The 24,180-nt window shown below is 42.6% G+C and overlaps 1 protein-coding gene across 1 annotated transcript; it reads right to left on the bottom strand.

Moving 5' to 3' along the window:
* Window positions 1–827: 827 nt before the first annotated feature.
* On the bottom strand, window positions 828–24,180 carry LOC115102811 (lactoylglutathione lyase-like). Its single transcript, XM_029623121.2, has 6 exons — window positions 23,927–24,180; window positions 14,636–14,718; window positions 13,991–14,131; window positions 11,545–11,612; window positions 11,041–11,130; window positions 828–1,262 (listed from the first exon to the last, which is right to left on the bottom strand). Exons 1-6 carry the CDS (start codon window positions 23,993–23,995, stop codon window positions 1,171–1,173), a joined length of 543 nt encoding a protein of 180 aa, XP_029478981.2. The 5' UTR covers window positions 23,996–24,180; the 3' UTR covers window positions 828–1,170.

The following is a 24,180-nucleotide window of genomic DNA, read 5'->3' as shown; positions in this document are numbered from 1 at the left end:
GGATAATTAAATAACCAAAATAAGTGTTAATTTATTAACCTGCAGATATAGGGCAGCAGTTAGCCTAGCGGTTATAGTGTTGTGCCAGCAACTGAAAGGTCACTGGTTCGAATACCTAAACTGTCAAGGTGAAAAATGTCGATGTCCTTGAACAAGGCACATAACCCTAATTTGCTCCAGGATCTCCATACTATTATGGCTGACCCTGTAAATTAGCACATTTCACAGCACTTATCTGGTGTAGGTGACAAAACAATTAAGGATTATCATATGAAATAATTTTCAAAAGCATGTAGATCCAGATCATTCATACAGAAATATCAAAACATTCTTTCAACTAAACTCCAACTCCTCATGAGGTGTCCTACATATGTCGACTAGGTAGGACCCCTATGACTAGAGGCTTCATGCATAGCTTTTAGCATAAGATTAGGTGTAAAAATGTCTCTTCTCAGCACTTACGACCAAATTTTCCATCTCTGAGACGCTTTGTGGATACAGTCCCTGGGCCCGGTTTCCCAAAAGCATCTTCAGGCAAAGCTCATCGTTAGAACAATAGAACTATGGGATCTTAACAATAAACTTAGCCTTCTTTAAGATGCTTTTGGGAAACCAGGCCCAGGACAAGTAAAAACCAAAAGACAGGTTTGCTGATTGCATAAGTCTACAGTAAAAAGGTAGACTCCACAATTTGACATTTCAGACAGCATTGTGGCAGGGTCCACAGCAGAATTCCAATCTGCCAAGACTACCACTAATGTTATATTGCTCACTCTACCTTCATGTAAAACAGAGTTTAAGTAAAGAAAAAACGACAACAGTAACTGTAGCTTTGAACAGTGGTGTTTAGCTTTACTGCACATTAGAAGGTTAAGTCAGGCATCGCTGTATACTCAAAACAAAATGTCCGCCAAACCGGTGCTCAGCCATTAAACTCAATGAGAAATACAACCCTAATTCTTTACGATTGGCCCTTTTCCCAATGCCGGGTTGCATTTCATTGCCACGAGCTCTCAAGACAATAGAAGAGTGTGCCTTGTCCTTATGTCGTGTCACTGCTACTCCCATAAGTATCCTTCATGGAACTGGGGGGGTTTTCCTAAATTGTTGGCAAAATCTACATCCCAAATAACGCCACTGTATCCCGTTGGGGGGGGATCCTTGTTGCCTCTAAGAGGTGATGGAGACCATGTTGTTGGGGCTGAGAATCTCGATCCAGTAGCCATCAGGGTCCTGTACAAACGCCAACCCCTTCATTTTACCTGAGAGAAGAGCAGAGGGTGATAGAGACGAGAATGGAGAAGACAAAACACCATGAGATAGATAGAAATGCTCCTGATTAAAATTGTCAGGATACACATTGGAGCAGGAATAGAATAAACATCCAAAGAGCACATGAGCTGAATTAAAGTATTTCCAGAGTAAGAAATATCCTAAATTAACTGTTGCGTCTAAGAAAATATATTTATAGAATTGCATTATCCATTTAGTTTATTGAATTTACAAAAACTTTTCTTTTCTGTACAGTAAATGGACTCTTCCTGGTTTCATACATAACCATAAAAACACCAGGATGATTTCCCTGTGACTGAAGCAACACACATTGAAAAGGTGTTAATCATACCCACCAACAGTAACACCTGGGCCACGTTCAACAGGGCCCAACGTTGTTAACTTTGATATGTCATATAGAACATGCCTCAATGTGGCCATGAAGTGTTAATGTTATTGACCAAAACTGCCTCACTTTTATGTGAAATCAATGATGTCATGTTGCCAAGACAGTTCTTGTAATGTAACCCAATCCTATGTTTTAACTACAGAGAACTCTAGACAAATATGATGATTCCCTCACCCGTTTGGCAAAATGCTAAGCTATGAAAACTAACACCATTGAGGAATGCCAGCACAACAATCCTCAAGTCTATTTATACATCTGGCATAAATATAATACAGTACCAGTCAAAAGTTGACACCTACTCATTCAAGGGTTTTTATTTGTACTATTTTCTACATTTGTAGAGTAATAGTGAAGGCATCAAAACGATCAAATAACACATGGAATCATGTAGTAACCAAAAATGAATTCAAAATGTATTTTATATTTCAAATTCTTCAAAGTTGACACCCTTTGCCTTGATGACAGCTTTGCACACTTTTGGCATTCTCTCAACCAGCTTCATGAAGTAGTCACCTGGAATGCATTTCAATTAACAGGTGTGCCTTGTTAAAAGTACATTTGTGGAATTTCTATTATTCTTAATGTGTTTGAGCCAATCAGTTGTGTTGTGACAAGAACAGCTCAAATAAATCAGAGAAACGACAGTTCATCATTACTTTAAGACATGAAGGTCAGTCAATCTGGAAAATGTTGAGAACTTTGAATGTTTCTTCTTTCTTTTTGCAGTCGCAAAAACCATCCAGCGCTATGCTGAAACTGGCTCTCATGAGGACCACCACAGGAAAGGAAGACCCAGAGTTACATCTGCTGCAGAGGATAAGTGCATTCGAGTTACCAGCCTCAGAAATTGCAGCTCAAGTAACAAACACACCTCAACATCAAGTGTTCAGAGGAGACTGCGTGAAATCAGGCCTTCATGGTCAAATTGCTGCAAAGAAACCACTACTAAAGGACACCAATAAGAAGACTTGCTTGGGCCAAGGAACACGACCAATGGACATTAGACCGGTGGAAATCTGTCCTTTGATCGGATGAGTCCAAATTATTATTTATTTTTTCCCAAATGAAATTTTTGGTCTCGTCTTTGTGAGACGCAGAGTAGGTTAACGGATGATCTCTACATGTGTGGTTCCCACCGTGAAGCATGGAGGTGGTGTGATGGTGCATTCCTGGTGACACGGTCAGTGATTTATTTAGAATTCAAGGCACACTTAACAAGCATGGCTACCACAGCATTCTGCAGCGATACGCCATCCCATCTGGTTTGCGCTTAGTGGGACTATCATTTGTTTTTCAACAGGACAATAACCCAAAACACACTTCCAGGTTGTGCAAGGGATACTTGACCAAGACTGAGTGATGGAATGCTGCATCAGATGACTTGGCCTCCTAATTACCCGACCTCAACCCAGTTGAAACGTAGGACTAGGTACTGCATACCTAGAAGGGTTTAGGCCCCTAATATATTAGGCTGGAGCACAGCGTGTTCATGAGAGCCACACTAATGGTAAAAATTTAAAAAATTCAAGCAAGAAGATATTTGAACATTGTGTGTATTAACAGTAGCAATAAGGAGAGAGGTTGATTTATTTATGCCCCATTAGGGCAAGGAACCGTGACAGATTATGTGGAGACAACTGAATAATTTTGGTAATGTGAGTTGTCAACAACAGTGATATTTGACACTGGAAGAAGACATTAGGTCACCTGTATCCTCCAGTAATACATTTGCAGATGCTTTAGTTTTGGTTCGAATAAGGTATCAGGTCCCGTGACCAAATGATTAGGCACCTATACCATAACTACTCCGGGAAGTGGATATCACAACATGAAAAATAGTTCAAATTGGCGAGTATTAGAGCAGTGGGTGAGGAGATCTAAACACCCTGGACACCGTCCGGAGAGGTGTCAGAATAACTATTGAAATGGAGACCGACAGCTGAGATTCACCTTTTAAAGCAGGGCTAGAAGGAAAGTTTAATAAAGCCATTGATGCACTAAACCAAGCGCACAAGGAATCTACTAATCGGGCTCAAATATGGATAACATTTTTTGCAAATTGGTCAGTATTTCCCTACGGAGTGAAAATTCCAATCAAATAAAGAACTCAGAGATGCTGTTGTAATGTGGTACAATGACATGAATGAGAAATCGCAAGCTCAATACACCAGCGTTTTGAAGTCAGCATTCTATCAACAAAAAAGAAACCGATAAACCCAAAATTAGTAGATGTACTCAGCTGCAAAAAGACTGGGTACGTGAGTACATTGACAGAATTTGTACGTCTACTTTGATGGCAGGTTTGACAAAACTGCAGTTGCGGGGGTAGTGGATGAAATGGAGCAGGATGCTTTGAGAGTGGAATCTAACTCTGCTCACTTCGTAGTCGTGCGAGGGGTTAACACAGCTTCTGAAAGGTCACTAACAGTGTTTCAATGGCCAAGAGAAGACAAAGAAACAGGGAGTGAAAAGTAGCGTAGGGAAGAAGAACCAGCAGCAAACACTCTTGAAAGCAGCGGGGCAGGAAACTCAAACAGCGGTGTATGGCCTTCGTTCAATCAATAGTGGTTCATAGAGATGAGTTTCTATGTGAAGGGAGACGTAAGAGGCCACGTCTCACACAACTTTCTAATAGATGCCTGGGATCAAATATAGCCGATTCCTTACAATGAGGAATGTGCTAAATTTACAACAGGGAAGTTTTGCATTCAGCAAGGTAACCGGGGAAGAATCGAAAGCGATCCAGCTACTACCCATATCTCTGATCATAGGACCAGTAACAATACACAGATCATTTTACATGGGAAGAAGTGGAGTTGATTTTGGGGTTGGAGAATCTATGCGAAATTCCAGGCGAATAGATTCTAAAAAGACTTTAAAAAATTACCAGGCCAAACACTCCTAGCAAACTCAGAAAACAAGGCAATAAATAGGCCATAGAGGTGAAATAATTACAATTTAGCATTAACACTTGAGTGATCGATGTGCAAGTAGAGATACTGGCATGCAAAAGAGCAAAAAGATAAATAACACCACGGGGATGAGGTAGTTGGGCGTGCTATTTACAGATTGGCTGTGTACAGGTACAGTGATCGGTACGCTGCTCTGAAAGCGATGATTGGAGGGCGGACTGTGAACTTTAAATGTTTAGTTTCATTAAAACGTCTGGGTTTCTGATTAAGATGCAGCATAGTGAATGCTAACGAAATGTACACATTCTCTTCCATGAGAGGGGGTGTCATTATCTCTTTGGAATGTTTCCCGAGACTGTGGTCTTGGGAGAGCAGTTAGTGAAATTCTGCAGTTAAGTATAAAAGTATCCGGATTAGTCCGTAAAAGGGAGCTCCCAGATAAGTAAGGCCTGGCTATTTGTGTGTTTTAGCCCTAGAGTGTACCATACACACAACCCCCTCATCAGTTATGAATATGTGTTAGTGGTGTTAATATCATGTTTGAATTATTGTTTGTGGTCTTAAAAATTGGTTGTGAACTGGGTTTGCAGAATGATGGAAAATGTTTGAAATGTTGTTAAACGGTTATTGAAGAAGTACAGGGAAAGAAAACACTGTTGTTAAAACCTCAAAGAAATATGAATGAGGGACGTCTATAGTTTTATTGAAGAATTACAGGGAAAGAAAACATTTTTTTGATTAATCAGGATGTTTGTTTATTAATCATGATGTCAAGGGCTCAAGGGGAAATAACCAGTTCCCTGGGAACCAGCCGATTGGTATATATGCAAATGTATTTTGTTCAGTCTGCATATAAAAAGGAAAATATATGTTAGTAATGGTTGACAGTTACTCCAAATGGATTGTGATGTGTATTGCTGTTGTTCTTGTCTTTGTTTCGTTACAAATCTCACCAGATTGGGTCTGCTGTATTTTGGGGATTTCTCCCGAAGGGTTAGAGCTCCAACTCCCTGACCCGGTAACTGCGAGATGGCAAAGGTGACCACAGATGGTATCTTGATGCATGGGGTGGATAATTTGACCAAGAACATTGTGAACCTCAACCCTCCCTAACCGGCTGAAGAATAGCGACAAAGGCGTTCACTACAACCTTGTTTCTCACCCCTCCTACCTGTGACCCGAGTCTGAGCCAGCAACTTGAGTACGAGCAGCAGGAATATGGCATGAGGCTGTGCATGTGGAGTGAGATCAAGGTCAAACTCCTCTCATACTGCTGATGCACTGGTGGGAAAAATAACCAGACAGAATAGATTGTACAGAATGGTGGTAGCGGCTCAGGTGAGAGACTCGTGTACTTGGAAAAATCAGAAAATTTTCTCAGATATTGAGAATCCGGACATTATAATGACATCAACTGTGACGGGCATGAGTTACCCATGTGCCGTTGGGAAGATAAACTAACGCTATCTGAAGAACCATTGAAGACGCTAAAAGGATGAGTGCTGGAGAAGGGGGTGGGTCAACCGTGCACGTAATACTTTATTTGGGGTATGATTGACCATCTCGAATCCCACCGTACCTTCTCCGCTGTGCAATCTGGTTTCCGAGCCGGTCACGGGTGCACCTCAGCCACGCTAAAGGTACTAAACGATATCATAACCGCCATCGATAAAAGACAGTACTGTGCAGCCGTCTTCATCGACCTTGCCAAGGCTTTCGACTCTGTCAATCACCATATTCTTATCGGCAGACTCAGTAGCCTCGGTTTTTCGGGATGACTGCTTGCCTGGTTCACCAATTACTTTGCAGACAGAGTTCAGTGTGTCGAATCGGAGGGCATGCTGTCCGGTCCTCTGGCAGTCTATGGGGGTGCCACAGGGTTCAATTCTCGGGCCGACTCTTTTCTCTGTATATATCAATGATGTTGCTCTTGCTGCGGGCGATTCCCTGATCCACCTCTACGCAGACGACACCATTCTATATACTTTTGGCCCGTCACTGGACACTGTGCTATCTAACCTCCAAACGAGCTTCAATGCCATACAACACTCCTTCCGTGGCCTCCAACTGCTCTTAAACACTAGTAAAACTAAATGCATGCTCTTCAACCGATCGCTGCCTGCACCCGCATGCCTGAACAGCATCACCACCCTGGATGGTTCCGACCTTGAATATGTGGACATCTATAAGTACCTAGGTGTCTGGCTAGACTGTAAACTCTCCTTCCAGACTCATATCAAACATCTCCAATCAAAAATCAAATCAAGAGTCGGGGTTTCTATTCCGCAACAAAGCCTCCTTCACTCACGCCGCCAAACTTACCCTAGTAAAACTGACTATCCTACCGATCCTCGACTTCGGCGATGTCATCTACAAAATTGCTTCCAACACTCTACTCAGCAAACTGGATGCAGTTTATCACAGTGCCATCCGTTTTGTCACTAAAGCACCTTATACCACCCACCACTGCGACCTGTATGCTCTAGTCGGCTGGCCCTCGCTACATATTCGTCGCCAGACCCACTGGCTCCAGGTCATCTACAAGTCCATGCTAGGTAAAGCTCCGCCTTATCTCAGTTCACTGGTCACGATGGCAACACTCACCCGTAACACGCGCTCCAGCAGGTGTATCTCACTGATCATCCCTAAAGCCAACACCTCATTTGGCCGCCTTTCGTTCCAGTTCTCTGCTGCCTGTGACGAATTGCAAAAATCGCTGAAGTTGGAGACTTTTATCTCCCTCACCAACTTCAAACATCTGCTATCTGAGCAGCTAACCGATCGCTGCCGCTGTACATAGTCTATCAAATCAAATTTTATTTGTCACATACACATGGTTAGCAGATGTTAATGCGAGTGTAGCGAAATGCTTGTGCTTCTAGTTCCGACAATGCAGTGATAACCAACAAGTCATCTAACTAACAATTCCAAAACTACTGTCTTATACACAGTGTAAGGGGATAAAGAATATGTACATAAGGATATATGAATGAGTGATGGTACAGAGCAGCATACAGTAGATGGTATAGAGTACAGTATATACATATGAGATGAGTATGTAGACAAAGTAAACAAAGTGGCATAGTTAAAGTGGCTAGTGATACATGTATTACATAAGGATGCAGTCGATGATGTAGAGTACAGTATATACGTACGCATATGAGATGAATAATGTAGGGTAAGTAACATTATATAAGGTAGCATTGTTTAAAGTGGCTAGTGATATATTTCCATCATTTTCCATCAATTCCCATTATTAAAGTGGCTGGAGTTGGGTCAGTGTCAATGACAGTGTGTTGGCAGCAGCCACTCAATGTTAGTGGTGGCTGTTTAACAGTCTGATGGCCTTGAGATAGAAGCTGTTTTTCAGTCTCTCGGTCCCAGCTTTGATGCACCTGTACTGACCTCGCCTTCTGGATGATAGCGGGGTGAACAGGCAGTGGTTTGGGTGGTTGATGTCCTTGATGATCTTTATGGCCTTCCTGTAACATCGGGTGGTGTAGGTGTCCTGGAGGGCAGGTAGTTTGCCCCCGGTGATGCGTTGTGCAGACCTCACTACCCTCTGGAGAGCCTTACGGTTGAGGGCGGAGCAGTTGCCGTACCAGGCGGTGATACAGCCCGCCAGGATGCTCTCGATTGTGCATCTGTAGAAGTTTGTGAGTGCTTTTGGTGACAAGCCAAATTTCTTCAGCCTCCTGAGGTTGAAGAGGCGCTGTTGCGCCTTCTTCACGACGCTGTCAGTGTGAGTGGACCAATTCAGTTTGTCTGTGATGTGTATGCCGAGGAACTTAAAACTTGCTACCCTCTCCACTACTGTTCCATCGATGTGGATAGGGGGGTGTTCCCTCTGCGGTTTCCTGAAGTCCACAATCATCTCCTTAGTTTTGTTGACGTTGAGTGTGAGGTTATTTTCCTGACACCACATTCCGAGGGCCCTCACCTCCTCCCTGTAGGCCGTCTCGTCGTTGTTGGTAATCAAGCCTACCACTGTTGTGTCGTCCGCAAACTTGATGATTGAGTTGGAGCGTGCGTGGCCACGCAGTCGTGGGTGAACAGGGAGTACAGGAGAGGGCTCAGAACGCACCCTTGTGGGGCCCCCGTGTTGAGGATCAGCGGGGAGGAGATGTTGTTGCCTACCCTCACCACCTGTGGGCGGCCCGTCAGGAAGTCCAGTACCCAGTTGCACAGGGCGGGGTCGAGACCCAGGGTCTCGAGCTTGATGACGAGCTTGGAGGGTACTATGGTGTTGAATGCCGAGCTGTAGTCGATGAACAGCATTCTCACATAGGTATTCCTCTTGTCCAGGTGGGTTAGGGCAGTGTGCAGTGTGGTTGAGATTGCATCGTCTGTGGACCTATTTGGGCGGTAAGCAAATTGGAGTGGGTCTAGGGTGTCAGGTAGGGTGGAGGTGATATGGTCCTTGACTAGTCTCTCAAAGCACTTCATGATGACGGAAGTGAGTGCTACGGGGCGGTAGTCGTATCGGTAAATAGCCCACCCATTTTTACCTACCTCATCCCCATACTGTTTTTATTTATTTTATTTTATGCTCTTTTGCACACCAATATCTCTACCTGTACATGACCATCTGATCATTTATCACTCCAGTGTTAATCTGCAAAATTGTAATTATTCGCCTACCTCCTCATGCCTTTTGCACACAATGTATATACTCTCCTTTTTTCTACTGTATTATTGACTTGTTAATTGTTTACTCCATGTGTAACTCTGTGTTGTCTGTTCACACTGCTATGCCTTATCTTGGCCAGGTCGCAGTTGCAAATGAGAACTTGTTCTCAACTAGCCTACCTGGTTAAATAAAGGTGAAAAATAAAAAATAAAAATAAATAAGTATCAGGTTGTTTGTGGAGGTCAGCACAAAGCATAGTAATTTAAAGTAAAAACGCAGTGAGATACCGATCTGTCATTAACATGGCACTTGCGACAGTAAAACCGGGACAAATGGGGGTTGTAATGAGAAGTTATTATCGGTAATATATGGTCCCGTTTGTAAATGTACTTTCTAACCGTGATGGTGTGCTAGGTTGAGGGGCTTGAATTCCTGTGATGAGCTGTGAGCTGTGAGGAGAGCACAATGTGAGGGGAGGATGCGCTGCTCGAAATTATTGGGTCGAGGGAGGGTTTTTCTCCTTGTGAAACCTTATCGTTTAGTGTCCTCCGAGAGGGAGGTTATTAGAGAAGCCACTATATGATAGCTTGGACCAACCATGTATTGTCTTTCTTCCATGTTCAAGTCAATATGTTTCTAGGTGTCGTGGAACATAAGAGTGATCATTGTTCCAGAGGTAGGATTGGTGGAAATGAACTATTTGACTTGAATGTTTTAGTATGTTTAGAACTATAGAAGTGGATTAGTATTAGTGACTAATGTGTTATGGGTGAGATGGAATGATTTATGTACAAATGTATTTGTAGCAGGTGGTGAGGTACATGCGGGGCCTGTGTTTGAGACAATGTTTGCATAAGGCTGTTATAATTGCAGAGTCTGGCAGGACCGACAGTGTATTCTGTGGAGTCCCAAAACCAAGGCATTAATTAACATTACAGGGAAGTGGGGGTCATAAATTAAGGAAGTGGGTAATAGAGTCTCTGGGGAACTTTACCACTTTATGTATATTGTTACAGGGGATGGCTTGTAGGAGAGGAAGGACAGCTGGGTTTGTCAAAGAAGGTACAACGCTTAAAAGAATAGCCACAGATCCCTGTATACAGGAGGCCACATCACCGAAGGGGAAGTTTGCTGTAATAATAGCATCACATCTCCTGCAGTGTGAGATGACTCAGTGCTACAGTGCTGAATTAATCAACTTTACCTCATCTTAAAGTAAAGATGATTAAGACCAACGCACGTGTATATCGATCGCGTGGCTATGGAGGAAGGAGATCGGGAGCAAAGTGAAAATGACAAAATGGCTTGGGAACACCTCTGGGAGCCTGGGGTCTGACGGGGAAGACTGGGTGAAAGCATGAGGTGGTTTCTTAGGGCCTTCATTTTTATGGAACCCAGCAGGAAAGTATCCAGAAGGCATAGTCAAGCAAATAATGGGAATTGTCATGTTATCAAACTTCTTTGACTTGTACTGCATATACAGTACAAGTCAAAAGTTTGAAGACGCCTACTTATTCCAAGAGTGTGCAAAGCTGTCAAAGGCAAAGGGTGGCTACTTTGAAGAATCTAAAATAGATTTTGATTTGTTGAACACTTTTTTGGTTACTACACGATTCCATGTGATATTTCATAGTTTTGATATCTTCAATATTATCTACAAAAATTGAATGAGTAGGTGTCCAAACACACGCACACTTTTTAACCCACTTTTTCAATCTGGTCTCAAATATTTTATGACACCAAGCAAATGTTTCACACACCCAAATTTTGCTTACAAAAAAAGCCAAGTGTGAGTAGTACTGTGGGGCTACTCTTACCATCATCAGGCTTCTTGACAAAGGTGACTGCTTGCTCTTCAAACAGCTTGCAGGCAGCATAGACGTCAGGCACCGCAATTCCAATGTGCCCTATGATGCGCGAGAATGAACATAACACATTGCTGACTAACTAGTTTACGCCACGTATGCAGTTAATCAACTCAACGACTTGGAGAACAGCTGAGGGTGTATATCTAAGTCTTGAACAAAAACTATCCATTAGGAAGAATAACAATCCAAAAGATATAAATGGCAGGGTGGGTAACAATGAAGCCTGCAGATATAATGCTTTATAACTGGTTATAAGCATGCATGGGCCTTTTAAAAAGTGTCCTTCTTACAGATATACAATAAGACAAAAGTGGGTCAAACATGTCAATGAGAAGTCTTACAATGCATTATAACTGAAAAAAATAATTGATTATTCCAGCAGACTTTACGTACAGTGGTACGGCAAGGTACTATGGGATGATTACTGAGCTTCAGTGTAGAGTAGAGACTCACCAAAGCCACGAGGGTCCGAGTTGCCATTGTGGTAAGACTGGCTAGCGTCACTCTCAGAGCCCCAGTTACTAAGAGGCACAGAAAAAAAACAATGCAATACAAAACTATCAAATTATAGGAATGTAAGATAACACATCCGATATTTAAAAAAATAAATGACATTTTAATGTGGCATGAACACAACCCATCATGACATTTATCTGATTGTCAAACAAATTACTTTAAAAAGTAGGCATGTACGTCCATTTCAAAACAATTCCAGCATCCAAACTGCATGTCTACTCATGCCATTTGATGAATGGTAATAGACGTGTGTCTTGCTGACAAATTGAAAATAAATGTAGCCTGAGAAGTTGGGACACCTAAAATGAGGCTGAAACCATTCTAGGAAAACCAGGAAGGTCACCCTAAACACAGGGTCAACTTATTAGGCTAGGCTACAATGTGTATTACTGTGAACTTCAAATAGGCCTACCAGAAGCCAGTGATGTAGTGTTGACTGATTCGCCGGTCGTGGTCAAAAAAGTAACGCTCACCATGCTTTAAATGGCTTTTTAAGTTAAATTTAAAAGTGGGCTATACCAGTGCCGGTAGCCTACCCTCTCAGCCAAGGCAAACAGGAACACACGCAGAATAGGTAGCCCACATTCAATATAATACAGGAATTGATTCAAAACATGTTTTACACCATAGTTCATGAGTTGTCCATAATTCATGAGTTAATGCGTGGAGTCTTCACAGATTGTGTGACATAACACTACCTTTCCTTATCGACAATGTCATTATTAAGCATTTAGCAATTTAAAGATAACTTAAACCCTGTACGAATCATATCTTGGAGGTTTCAAAAATGCACTGTAAGCGTAACTATGTAACATTTAATTACATTTTGCCGTAAAAACAATTCTCATGGGCACACCGAAAGAGTCAACTATCGGCCTAATGTCATTAACATTTACTTGGATGCAGTTGTCTAGCTGTAGCTAGTTGTCTAGTAATATTGTTGATCATCAGGTATTGCAAGTAAAAAAAATAATTTAAAAAAGTTAAAAACCTGCACGCACCTGAAAAACAAAGCAATGAGCGCTATAAACAGCTGATTTAACAATGATAAATCAACAGAGTGCATTCAGAAAGTATTCAGACCCCTTCGCCACATTATAACCTTATTCTAAATTTTAAAAATCCTCAATCTACACACAATAGCCCATATTGACAAAGCAAACAGCTTTTTAGAAAGGGAAGGGATTCTCTGGTCTGGCGAAACCAAGATTGAACTCTTTGGCCTGAATTTCCAAGCGTCACGTCTGGAGGAAACCTGGCAACAACCCTACGGTAAAGCATGGTGGTGGCAACATGTTGTGGGGTTGTTTTTCAGCAGCAGGAACTGGGTGACGTGTCAGGATCGAGGGAAAAATAAACGAAGCAAAATAGAGAGATCCTTGATGAAAATCTGCTCATAGATAGTGCGCATAACCTCAGACTGGGGAGAAGGTTCACCTTCCAACAACACAATGACCCTAAGCACACAGTCAAGACAACGCAGGAATGGCTTCGGGATGAGTCTCTAAATGTTCTTGAGTGACCCAGCCAGAGCCTGGACTTGAACCCAATCAAATATCTCTGGAGACCTGAAAATAGCTGTGCAGCGACGCTCCCCATCCAACCTGACAGAGCTTGAGGGGATCTGCAGAGAAGAAATGGGACAAACTCCCCAAATTCAGGTGTGCCAAGCTTGTAGCGTCATACCCAAGAAGACTCTAGCTGTAATTGCTGTCAAAAGGTGCTTCAACAAAGTACAGAGCCTGAATACGTGTGTAAATGTGATTATTTCAGATTTTGACCAGTTTTTGCTTTGTCATTATGGGGTATTATGTGTAGATCGAGGGAAAAATGTACTTCATTTTAATATAAGGCTGTAACGTAACAAAATGTGGAAAAAGTCAAGGGGTATGAATACTTTCCGAATGCACTGTACATCTAATGCATTGGAATAAAGGCATTTATTTTATTTAATCGAGTACGCATGTCAAAACAAATGCGAAAAAGAGGAAGTACAAAGGAAAATCTCAGCCGAGGCAAAAAATAATCTGCATGGACATCGCCGCCACAAATAAAATGGTTTAAACCATGACAGAGAGGTGGGGGTGTTCGTTAATTTTCATATTTACCACTGCATTTTAAACAAATTAGAGAATGGTTAAATTGGAATTATTTAGAAGATCCCCCAGTTTTACTTTTGTTGCATTTAGGGCAGCCAACGTCTCCTTCAGGGGAGTTGAGCCCCCCTGGCTCCTCTGATAATCCACACCACGCCCGCACTAAAAAACCATTTCAAGGATATCTCTAGGACTGGAGTAAGAGTAGACCTTCTGATCATGCCCAGGCCTCTTGTGAATAGTGAGGAGCGCTTTTGCCTATCGCCCAAAATCCAAAGCAGCCTTACTGGGTGAGCTCAATGGTGGCTCGTCTGGAGAAGGTCCAGGCCGTTCTTTCTTTCACGTCAGCAGGGATCTCCTTCTTGTCCTCGTAACCCAGGAAGTAAAGGGAGAAGTGCATGGAGGGGAAGTCAAACTTTTGGAGTAACCTGGAGGGAAGGGACAAAGAAAAGTTACCCGTGTTGTATGACTGCATGAGGGGAGAAACAGCACTACATATTGGAAAATGGCAAAGTATCTGCTCTATTGACGCGTCAGGAGGGTTGTAGTGTTTTACCATTTGCTTATTGCCAGTCGATAGTCTCATGAACCAGCCTGACAGCTGCGCTCAATACGTGTGCCACGTGTTGAGCACAGAGTTCAGGCTGGTTTCAGGGTTATGCCATTTGTTTAATCTTTAGCCAACTTGTCATCTTTATTCCAAGAAGTGCAGGACCAAAGCTAGCTTATTGTAGCATTTTACTAAGTAACTGTCAAGTAAGTAAGTAAGTGCCTTCACCTCGTCCTATTACTGCTCGTCCTAAATCAATTTACTTTGGTTAAAACTGTCATGAAATTAATCTAGTTAAAGTTTTATTTGAAAGAATAGAGGTACTGTATTTCTCGTGATCCAATGACCAGACAACATTGGTGGGGCAACGGTTGGCACTCACGTCATTCCCATGATCCTGGTATAGAAGTCCAGGGATTTCACTGGATCCTTCACCCTCAGCATGGTCTGCTGCATCATGAAATCCTGGAACACCACATAATTCCCAATTCTAGGAATTATTCTTAATTCTAGGACTTATGTTTTACCTCAAAAAGAAGTGAGCATTGAAAAACAGGTACACCTGTAAATTCAGGGTGGTAACTTGATTTCCTTCAATAATCGTTCATGCTTGCTTACATGTTTCGGAGCAAACATACTCCTAACTACAATGATCTAAGACTAATCATTATGTTTCAGTACAGTAATGGGAGTCTCACGCTGTACATTCCGAGACAGTCGTGCTTTGCAGGATTTGTCATACTGTCCAAAATAAAATGTTTTTGTTTTGTACACTGCGCCATTAAATCGTCCTGTATTAGAGGACCAATACAGCTGTCTGCAGCTCATGCAACCCCACACCCCCCCATCCTTTTAACAGCAGGACACTAATTGCCTTTATCACTCTGAAGATTATGAATTGGGCTGTTTGAGAAGGTTTGAATGCTAAGCAAACTGCCCACACATAGTTTGAAGTACAATACCAACACAGCTACTGTAGTAGGTCAAAGCTGAATGCTGGAAAACCTTGGTGATGAAGCAACATAATACAGCAATAAAAGTAAACTTAAACAATCATGACAACTGGCGTCAGAAATAATGTAGTTAGTATTGATTTAATATTAACAGCGGATTTTCCACTGGGAAAATGTCTAGTAGTATATTACCTGTAAACAAAATTGACTTGGAACTAAAAAAAAAAAAAAAATGTTTTAATGTACAACCACATGTACATTCATCAGATATAGTCAACTTTGTAAATACAATTCAGGGATGGCCACAATTGCTTTTGACAAGCTACAGGTTTATACTGGCTTTTTTGTTCAAGCCCAGTTCTAACCACACCTAATTGATGGTCTCGTTGAAGAGTGTGGTGGTAGCACTGGGCAGAAAAGCCTGCCTACCGCTGTAGATCATCAAGAGCAATGTTGTTAACTCCTGGTACAAACACTTCAACAAAATTAAACTGCTGAGAAACACGTGTAAAATAGTCATTAAAAATGTAAAACACTTGTACAATTAGACTTATCTACAAATCTGAAATTGGATAGGTGCTCTAAATCCTTGAATAAAGAACTTGTACTACATTATTTAGGACATTTTTGTAGCTCTGTCCTAAATAATGTAGTACACAGCTGTCCAACTCAAGTAAAAGAGCACATAGCCTCATTTATAAATGGCAGCATTATTATGAAAACAGGTGGGAGAACTCAGACTTGGAACAGAGCATACATTTTAAGTATTGATAGTGTACAAAAGTACCATGTGTACCTCGAGCATTTGAATTGGCACAAAGAGACAATTCATGCTTGATCCGAAAATGTGGTCGGAGACGCTGTATGGATGTGTGACGCAATTGTGAAGCCTCCGGAGGCATAGCCAGATAGCCCTGACTTCTGCAGAGGTCAAAACAACGCAAATGTTGCATGGCCAATGTAGACATCGAAATGACCATGTAGCGCCTTTAAAGGGTGCATTCCTAAAATGTCCTCCAGTGTGTCAGAGTGCGCTCTGTGCTGTTCGGAATTTCAGAGCGCACACTGGACACTCTGGCCGAGGAGTCGGGTTGATGCAAGCGTTCTGACCTCACGAAGGCAATCAAGAGCCCAAACAGCCTAAAGTCAGGCTGTTTTCATGTTATCCAGAACGTTAGTGACCAACTGTGCTGCTAGCAACAATTTCATTCCGTTTTTTTTATATCCTTCACAAACACTTGCCATATTCAACAGGTGTTGCGCATTAGTCAACTCCCCAGTTATTTATATAAAAAATATAAAAAACTTTATTGAACCAGGTAGGCCAGTTGAGAACTTCTCATTTACAACTGCGACCTGGCCAAAATAAAGCAAAGTGCGACGAAAACACCAGTTACACATGGGATAAACAATCGTACAGTCTATAACACAATAGAAAAAATGTATACAGTGTGTGCAAATGAAGTAAGGAGGAAAGGCAATAAATAGACCAATAGTGGCAAAGTACTTACAATTTATCAATTTACACTGGAGTGAGATGTGCAGATGAGGATGTGCTAGTAGAAATACTGGTGTGCAAAACAGTAGAAAAAAGTACAGGAATGAGGTAGGTAGTTGGTTGGATGGGCTATTTACAGATGGGCTGTGTACAGCTGTAGCGATCGGTAAGCATCAGCTGTCAGAGCAGCATAAAGATGGTGAGGGAGATGTCTCCAACATCTGTGATTTTAGCCATTTGTTCCCGTCATTGGCAGCAGAGAACTGGAAGGAAAGACAGCCAAAGGAGGAGTTGGCTTTGGGGATGACCAGTGAAATATAAAGTTGAAGTCGGAAGTTTACATTCACTTCGTTTGGAGTCATTAAAACTCATTTTTAAACCACTCCACAAATGTCTTGTTAACAAACCATAGTTTTGGCAAGTTGGTTAGGACATTTACGTTGTGCATGACAAGTAATTTTTCCAACAAATTGCTTACAGACAATTTCACTGTATCACAATTCCAGTGGGTCAGAAGATTACATACACTAAGTTGACTGTGCTTTTAAACAGCTTGGAAAATTCCAGAAACCTATGTCATGGCTTTAGAAGCTTCCGATAGGCTAATTGACATAATTTGAGTCAATTGACGTTGTACCTGTGGATGTGTTTCTCAGTACCTCTTTGCTTGACATGATGGGAAAATCAAAAGAAATCAGACAAGATGTCAGAAAAAAAGTATGGTTCATCCTTGGGAGCAATTTCCAAATGCCCTAAGGTACCACGCTCATCTGTACAAACAATAGTGCGCAAGTGTAAACACCATGGGACCACGCAGACGGCATCCCACTTAGGAAGGAGACGCGTTCTGTCTCCTAGAGATGAACGTATGGTGGTGATCCTAACTGACCTAAAACAGGAAATTCTTACTAGGATTAAATGTCAGGAATTGTGAAAAACTGAGTTTAAAATGTATTTGGCTAAGGTGTATGTAAACTTCCGAAGTACCTGCTGGAGCATGTACTATGGGTGGGTGTTGCTATGATGACCAGTGAGCTGAGATAAGGCAGAGCTAAACCTAGCAAAGACTTGTAGATGACCTGGAGCCAGTGGGTTTGGCGATGAATACGTAGCGAGGACCAGCCAACGAGAGCATACAGGTCACAGTGGTGGGTAGTATATGACGCTTTGGTGACAAAACTGATGGCACTGTAATAGACTACATCCAAATTGCTGAGTAGTGTGTGGGAGGCTAATTTGTAAATGACATCAAAGTCAAGGGTCGGTAGGATAGTCAGTTTTCCCAGGGTAAATTTGGCAGCATGAGTGAAGGAGGCTTTGTTGTGAAATAGGAAGCCGATTCTAGATTTGATTTTGGATTGGAGATGCTTAAATGTGAGTCTGGAAGGAGAGTTTACAGTCTAGCCACATATTTTAAGTGAGAACCATCCAGAGTAGTGATGCTAGTCGGGAGGGTGGGTAGCGATCGGTTGAAGATCATGCATTTCTTTTCACTAGCATTTAAGAGCAGTTGGAGACCACGGAAGGAGTGTTGTATGGCGTTGAAGGTTGTTTGGAGGTTTGTTAAGTGTCCAAAGAAGGGCCAGATGTATACAGAATGGTGTCGACTACGTAGGTGGATCAAAGAAATCACCCGGAGCAAGACCGACATCATTGATATATACAGAGAAAAGAGTCAGCCCTAGAATTTAACCCTGTGGCACCCCCATAGAGACTGCCAGAGGTCCGGACAACAGGCCCTCCGATTTGACACACTGAACTCTGAGAAGTAGTTGGTGAACCAGGCGAGGCAGTCATTTGAGAAACCAAGGCAGTTGAGTCGGCCGATAAGAAAGCTGTGATTGACAGTGTCGAAAGCCTTGGCCAGGTCGATGAAGACAGCTGCACAGTACTCTCTCTTATCGATGGTGGTTATGATGTCGTTTAGGACCTTGAGTGTGGCTGAGGTGCACCCGTGACCAGCTCGGAAACCAGATTGCATAGCGGAGAAGGTACGGTGGGATTTCGAAATGGTCAGTGATCTGTTTGTTCACTTGGCTTTATAAGTCTGTGACAGTTAAGGTCTAGAAAGAGTGTCTCCCCCTGTGGGGGGGGGGAATGACCGCGGCCACTTTCCAATCTTTAGGAATTTCAGATGAAAAGTAGGAGAGGTTGAACAGAGTAATAGGGGTTACAACAACAGTGGCAGATAATTTTAGGAAGAGAGGGTCCAGATTGTCGAGCCCAGCTGATTTGTAGGGATCCAGATCTTGCAGCTCTTTCAGAACATCAGATGTCTGGATTTGGGTGAAGGAGAAGCGGGGGGGGGGGGCAGGTGGAAAGCATGTCCAGCCGTAGAGAATCGCTTATTGAAATTCTCGCTTATCGTGGATTTATCAGTGGTGACAGTGTTTCTTAGTCTCCATGGACTTTAGTGTCACAAAACATTTTGGAATTAGTGCTGCAGGATGCAAATTTGTATGAAAAAGACAGTCTGACAGGATGAAGTCAATATCCTTCTAGGATACCCGGGCCAGGTCGATTAGGAAGGCCTGCTCGCAGAAGTGTTTCAGGGAGTGTTTGACCGCAGACCCATAACGGACACAGGCAATGAGTCAGTGATCGCTAAGCTCCTGGTTGAAGACAGCAGAGGTGTATTTAGAGGGAAAGTTGATCAGGATGATATCTATGAGGGTGCCCATGTTTACGGATTTGGGGTTGTACCTGGTAGGTTCTTTGATCATTTGTGTGAGATTGAGAGCATCTAGCTTAGATTGTAGGACGGCCAGGGTGTTAAACATATCCCAATTTAGGTCACCTAGCAGTACGGACTCTAACAATAGATTGGGGGGCAATCAATTCACATGTTGTCCAGGGCACAGCTGGGAGCGTCTATAACAAGCAGCAACAGTGAGGGACTTATTTCTGGAGAGATGGATTTTTAAAAGTAGAAGCTCAAATCGTTTGGGCACAGACCTGGATAGTAATGACAGAACTCTGCAGGTTCTCTCCACAGTAGATTGCAATTCCGCCCCCTTCAGCAGTTCGGTCTTGACGGAAAATGTAATTGGGGATGGAAAATTCCTAATTTTTAGTGGCCTTCCTAAGCCAGGATTCAGACATGGCTAGGGTTGGCGGAGTGTGTTAAAGCAGTGAATAAAGCAAACTTAGGGAGGAGGCTTCTGACGTTAACATGCATGAACCCAAGGTTTTTACGGTTGCAGAAGTCAGCAAATGAGAGCGCCTGGGGGCACACAGGGCCTGGAATAACCTCTACATCACCAGAGGAACAGGAGTAGGATGAGGGTACGGCTAAAGGCTATAAGATCTGGTATTCTGCTAGCCATGTAGTTGTACATTTAGTTATGTATTAGATTCTCTTTTGTATGTTTAACAAGCTTGCCATCTTGATGAATACCATTTACACTTCCTAGCTTAGAATTTTGAAGTAAAACATTTTCTAACTCTAGTTATCCTTTTGTCTGCATTGCCATTGACTTGCCTGGCAGTAGATTGAGTGGATGCCCAGGGCAGCGGCAACACCTCTGTTGCTTGTCTATTAGCTAAGAAATTCCAGTACAGACGTGGCAGTCAACAAGAAGCTATAGGAGATGAGTAAATAAATGGGAAAATGTAGTTAACATATGATTAATATGAAATCTATTATTCATGTCCATGTGCTAATTGCTCAAGTGTCTCATATCCCACTCAGTTGCCAGCAACATTGCCTAAAAAATATCCAATGTATCAAGGCCTTGAAAGCTGGTCTCTAGTGAGATGCACCATCACACTCACTGCCACGTCACAAACCCAAAGACCCAATTGAGATGGTATGGGATGAATCAGAACGCAGAGTGAAGGAAAAGCAGCCAACAAGTGCTCAGCATATGTGGGAACTCCTTCAATACTGTTAGAAAAGCATTCCAGGTGAAGCTGGTTGAGAGTGCAATGCTGTCATCAAGGAAAAGGATGGCTACTTGGAAGAAACAAAAACATTTGGATTTGTTTAACTTTTTTTTTTAGTTACTCCATGTGTGCTATTTAATAGTTGATGCCTTCACTATTATTCTACAATTTGAGTCAATTGGAGGTGTACCTGTGGATGTATTTCAAGGCCTACCTTCAAACTCAGTGCCTCTTTGCTTGACATCATGGGAAAATCTAAGGAAATCAGCCAAGACCTCAGAAAAAAAACATTGAAGACCTCCACAAGTCTGGTTCATTCTTAGAAGCTATTTCCAAATGCCTGAAGGTACCACGTTCATCTGTACAAACAATAGTATGCAAGTATAAACACCATGGGACCACTCAGCCATCATACCGCTCAGGAAGGAGACGCGTTCGGTCTCCTAGAGATTAACGTACTGTGGTGCGAAAAGTGCAAACCAATCGCTGGAGGAAACAGGCACAAAAGTATCTATATCCACAGTAAAACGAGTCCTATATCAAAATAACCTGAAAAGCCACTCAGTAAGGAAGAAGCACCTGCTCCAAAACTGCCATAAAAAAGCCAGACTACGGTCTGCAACTGCACATGGAGACAAAGATCATACTTTTTGGAGAACTGTCTTCTGGTCTGATGAAACAAAAATGTAACCGTTAGGCCATTATGACCATCGTTATGTTTGGAGGACAAATGGGGAGGCTTGCAAGCTGAAGAACACCATCCCAACCGTGAAGCACGAGGGTGGCAGCATCATGTTGTGGGGGTGCTTTGCTGCAGGAGGGACCGGTGCACTTCACAAAATAGATGGCATCATGAGGTGGAAAATGTGGATATATTGAAGCAACAACTCAAGACATCAGTCAGGAAGTTAAAGCTTGGTCGCAAATGGGTCTTCCAAATGGACAATGACCCCAAGCACAAAAGCCCTGACCTCAATCATATAGAAAATGTGTGGGTAGAACTGAAAAAGCATGTGCGAGCAAGTAGGCCTACAAACCTGACTCAGTTACACCAGCTTTCAGGAGGAATGGGACAAAATTCACCCAACTTATTGTGGGAAGCTTGTGGAAGGCTACCCAAAACATTTGACCCAAGTTAAATTTAAAGGCAATTCTACCAAATACTAATTGAGTGTATGTAAACTTCTGACCCACTGGGAATGTGACAAAAGAAATCAAATATGAAATAAATCACTACTATTATTCTGATATTTCAGATTCTTAAAATAAAAGTGGTGATCCCACCTGACCTAACACAGGGAATTTTTACTTGGATTAAATGTTGGGAATTGTGAAAAAATGAGTTTAAATGTATTTGGCTAAGGTGTATGTAAACTTCCGACTTCAACGGTGTGCGGGTGTAGCAAACAGTGCAGTAGTATCTAACAATTTACAACACAAAAATGTAAGTAAAAGACTGGAAGAAAAATATAAATATTAGATTTAGTAAATGCCACTCCGACATTGCTCAATTTTGTGAGGGTTTTAGGGGCCAAGCCCAATATCTTCAGTCTCCTGAGGTTGAAGTGGCGCCGGTGCGCCTTCTTTGCCACACTGCCTGTGTGGGCCATTTCAGAACGTCAATAATGTGTACGCCAAGGAACTTGAAGCTTTCACCTTCTCCACTGCGGCCCCGCCGATGTGGATAGGGGCATGCTCCCTCGGCTGTTTCCTGAAGTCCATGATCAACTCCTTCATTTTGTTGACGTTGAGTTAGATTATTTTCCTGGTACCACTCACCCAGGGCCCTCACCTCCTCCCTGTATACTGTCTCGTAATTGTTGGTAATCAGGCCTACTGTTGTGTAGTCTGCAAACTTGATTTGAGTTGGATGCATGTGTGGACCCAATTGCACAGGACGGGGTTGATGAGCTGTAGTCAATGGAAAGCATTCTTACATTGGTATTCCTCTTGTCCAGATGGGATAGGGCAGTGTGCAGTGCGATGGCATCATCTGTGGGTCTATTGGGGCGGTATGCAAATTGCAGTGGGTCTAGGGTGTCAGGTAAGGTGGAGCCTCAAAAGCACATCATGATGATAGAAATTAGTCCTATGGGGCGATAGTCATTTAATTCAGTTACCTTTGCTTTCTTGGGTACAGGAAAAACGGTGGACATATTGAAGCAAATGGGGACAGCAGGCAGGGATAGGGAGAGACTGAATATGTCAGGAAACACTCCAGACAGCTGGTCTGCGCATGCTCTGAGGACACGTCTAGGGATGCCGCCTGGGCCGACATCTAGCAAATTTCAGCTCTCATCCGACTGGTATAACTTTACCTTAGCTAGATAATAAAAATAAAAAACACATTCATTGGGTAGCTACCTTTAACGTACTTGCCCGTTCGTTAGCTAGCCATGTTAGCTTTCAACTGACTGGTTTTAGCTAGTTACAGTCAGAGGCTAACTGCTGGACTTTGTCCAAGCACGCTAACGTTAGCTAGGTATCAAAATACCTGTTTGCATGTATTGATTGACAACAGTTAGCTATATACACACAATAGCCTAGGCTTGTTCGCATACAATTCTTACGAATGGCAGCGTGGTGCAAGCAGCTGTGTTGTTGCTGAGCAACCGATCTGGTGTTATAGAACATAGAAATGCTACAAGAAGGTAGCACGTCGTTTCTTAATGTCCGGAAAGGTGTACGAGAACGAAACATTTAAGTTCTTATTAAACAACTGTTGCGACTACCAACACTGTAGATGCGAGTTTGTAATAGCATGATATACAGTCAAGTATCAGTAATACAGGGACGCTCTGGCCTACACAAGCGCGGACACGGACTTGCTTATCACAGACCTAGGTCTGGCTGGCAAATAAACAATACCAATACGGCATCATTACATAACAGAAATGGAGTAAAGTAAGTAAATGTAAAGCCTATCTATAAGTGTGTGTGTCTATAGGTTCTATTCTATAGAAGAGTGGGCAAAAAATGAACACAGAGTTCCTGTTTTGCAGTTGTATACACCATCAGTGCTAGCAGAGGCACAACAAACATGGTCGGATGTAATCCCTCCAAAGTCCAAATGTCACTTCGAAGTATAGAGTTTCATAGTTAGTAGCACTGCGGACGGTGTATCAGTAGAATGCACTAAAGTCTATAAATAAGACGCAAACAGCAAAAGCTATTTCACTTTTGCAAACGTTGCATCTGGCAGACGATGTTCACCTGCGCGTGAGCCCAGCTGTAAAAGCTATGAAACTGCATAACCGGCCTATGTGCCTAACTTTAGTATTGCGAGTTCCACTTGGGCAGAATTCAAGAGTGGACTGCTAGATATAGCTTTACTCACCTTCGTAAGTGGGTTTCCATCTTTGCACGCTGCTGCCGCGGCCTCGTCTGATAAGCCTTGGTCGGTCATTTTACTTGGATATCTACCTCTAGAAGAAGACGGAGAAGTGCTAGGTTGTTGGTGTGTGTGCGATGAGCAGCAAGGCACGGCCACTGAAGTGAGGAAGTAAAAAGAGCCCCTCCAAAAACGGCTCGACTGGGAGCGTCTAGCTTCGTCAGTCAGGGCTAAACAGCTAAGCAACCGTTCAGAACGTG

This window comes from Oncorhynchus nerka, linkage group LG28 (assembly GCF_034236695.1).
Source record: "Oncorhynchus nerka isolate Pitt River linkage group LG28, Oner_Uvic_2.0, whole genome shotgun sequence".
Taxonomy (NCBI): Eukaryota; Metazoa; Chordata; class Actinopteri; order Salmoniformes; family Salmonidae; genus Oncorhynchus; species Oncorhynchus nerka.
This window is presented reverse-complemented; position numbering and strand designations above follow the sequence as displayed.

Excerpts from the sequence above, each read along its gene's own strand:
- LOC115102811 (XM_029623121.2), bottom strand. The coding sequence starts at position 23,995 with ATGACCGACCAAGGCTTATCAGACGAGGCCGCGGCAGCAGCGTGCAAA. Across the intron at positions 11,613-13,990 it reads GCCACCATTGAGCTCACCCA|TAACTGGGGCTCTGAGAGTG; the intron begins GTAAGGCTGCTT and ends TGTGCCTCTTAG. Across the intron at positions 11,131-11,544 it reads CTCGGACCCTCGTGGCTTTG|GGCACATTGGAATTGCGGTG; the intron begins GTGAGTCTCTAC and ends CGCGCATCATAG.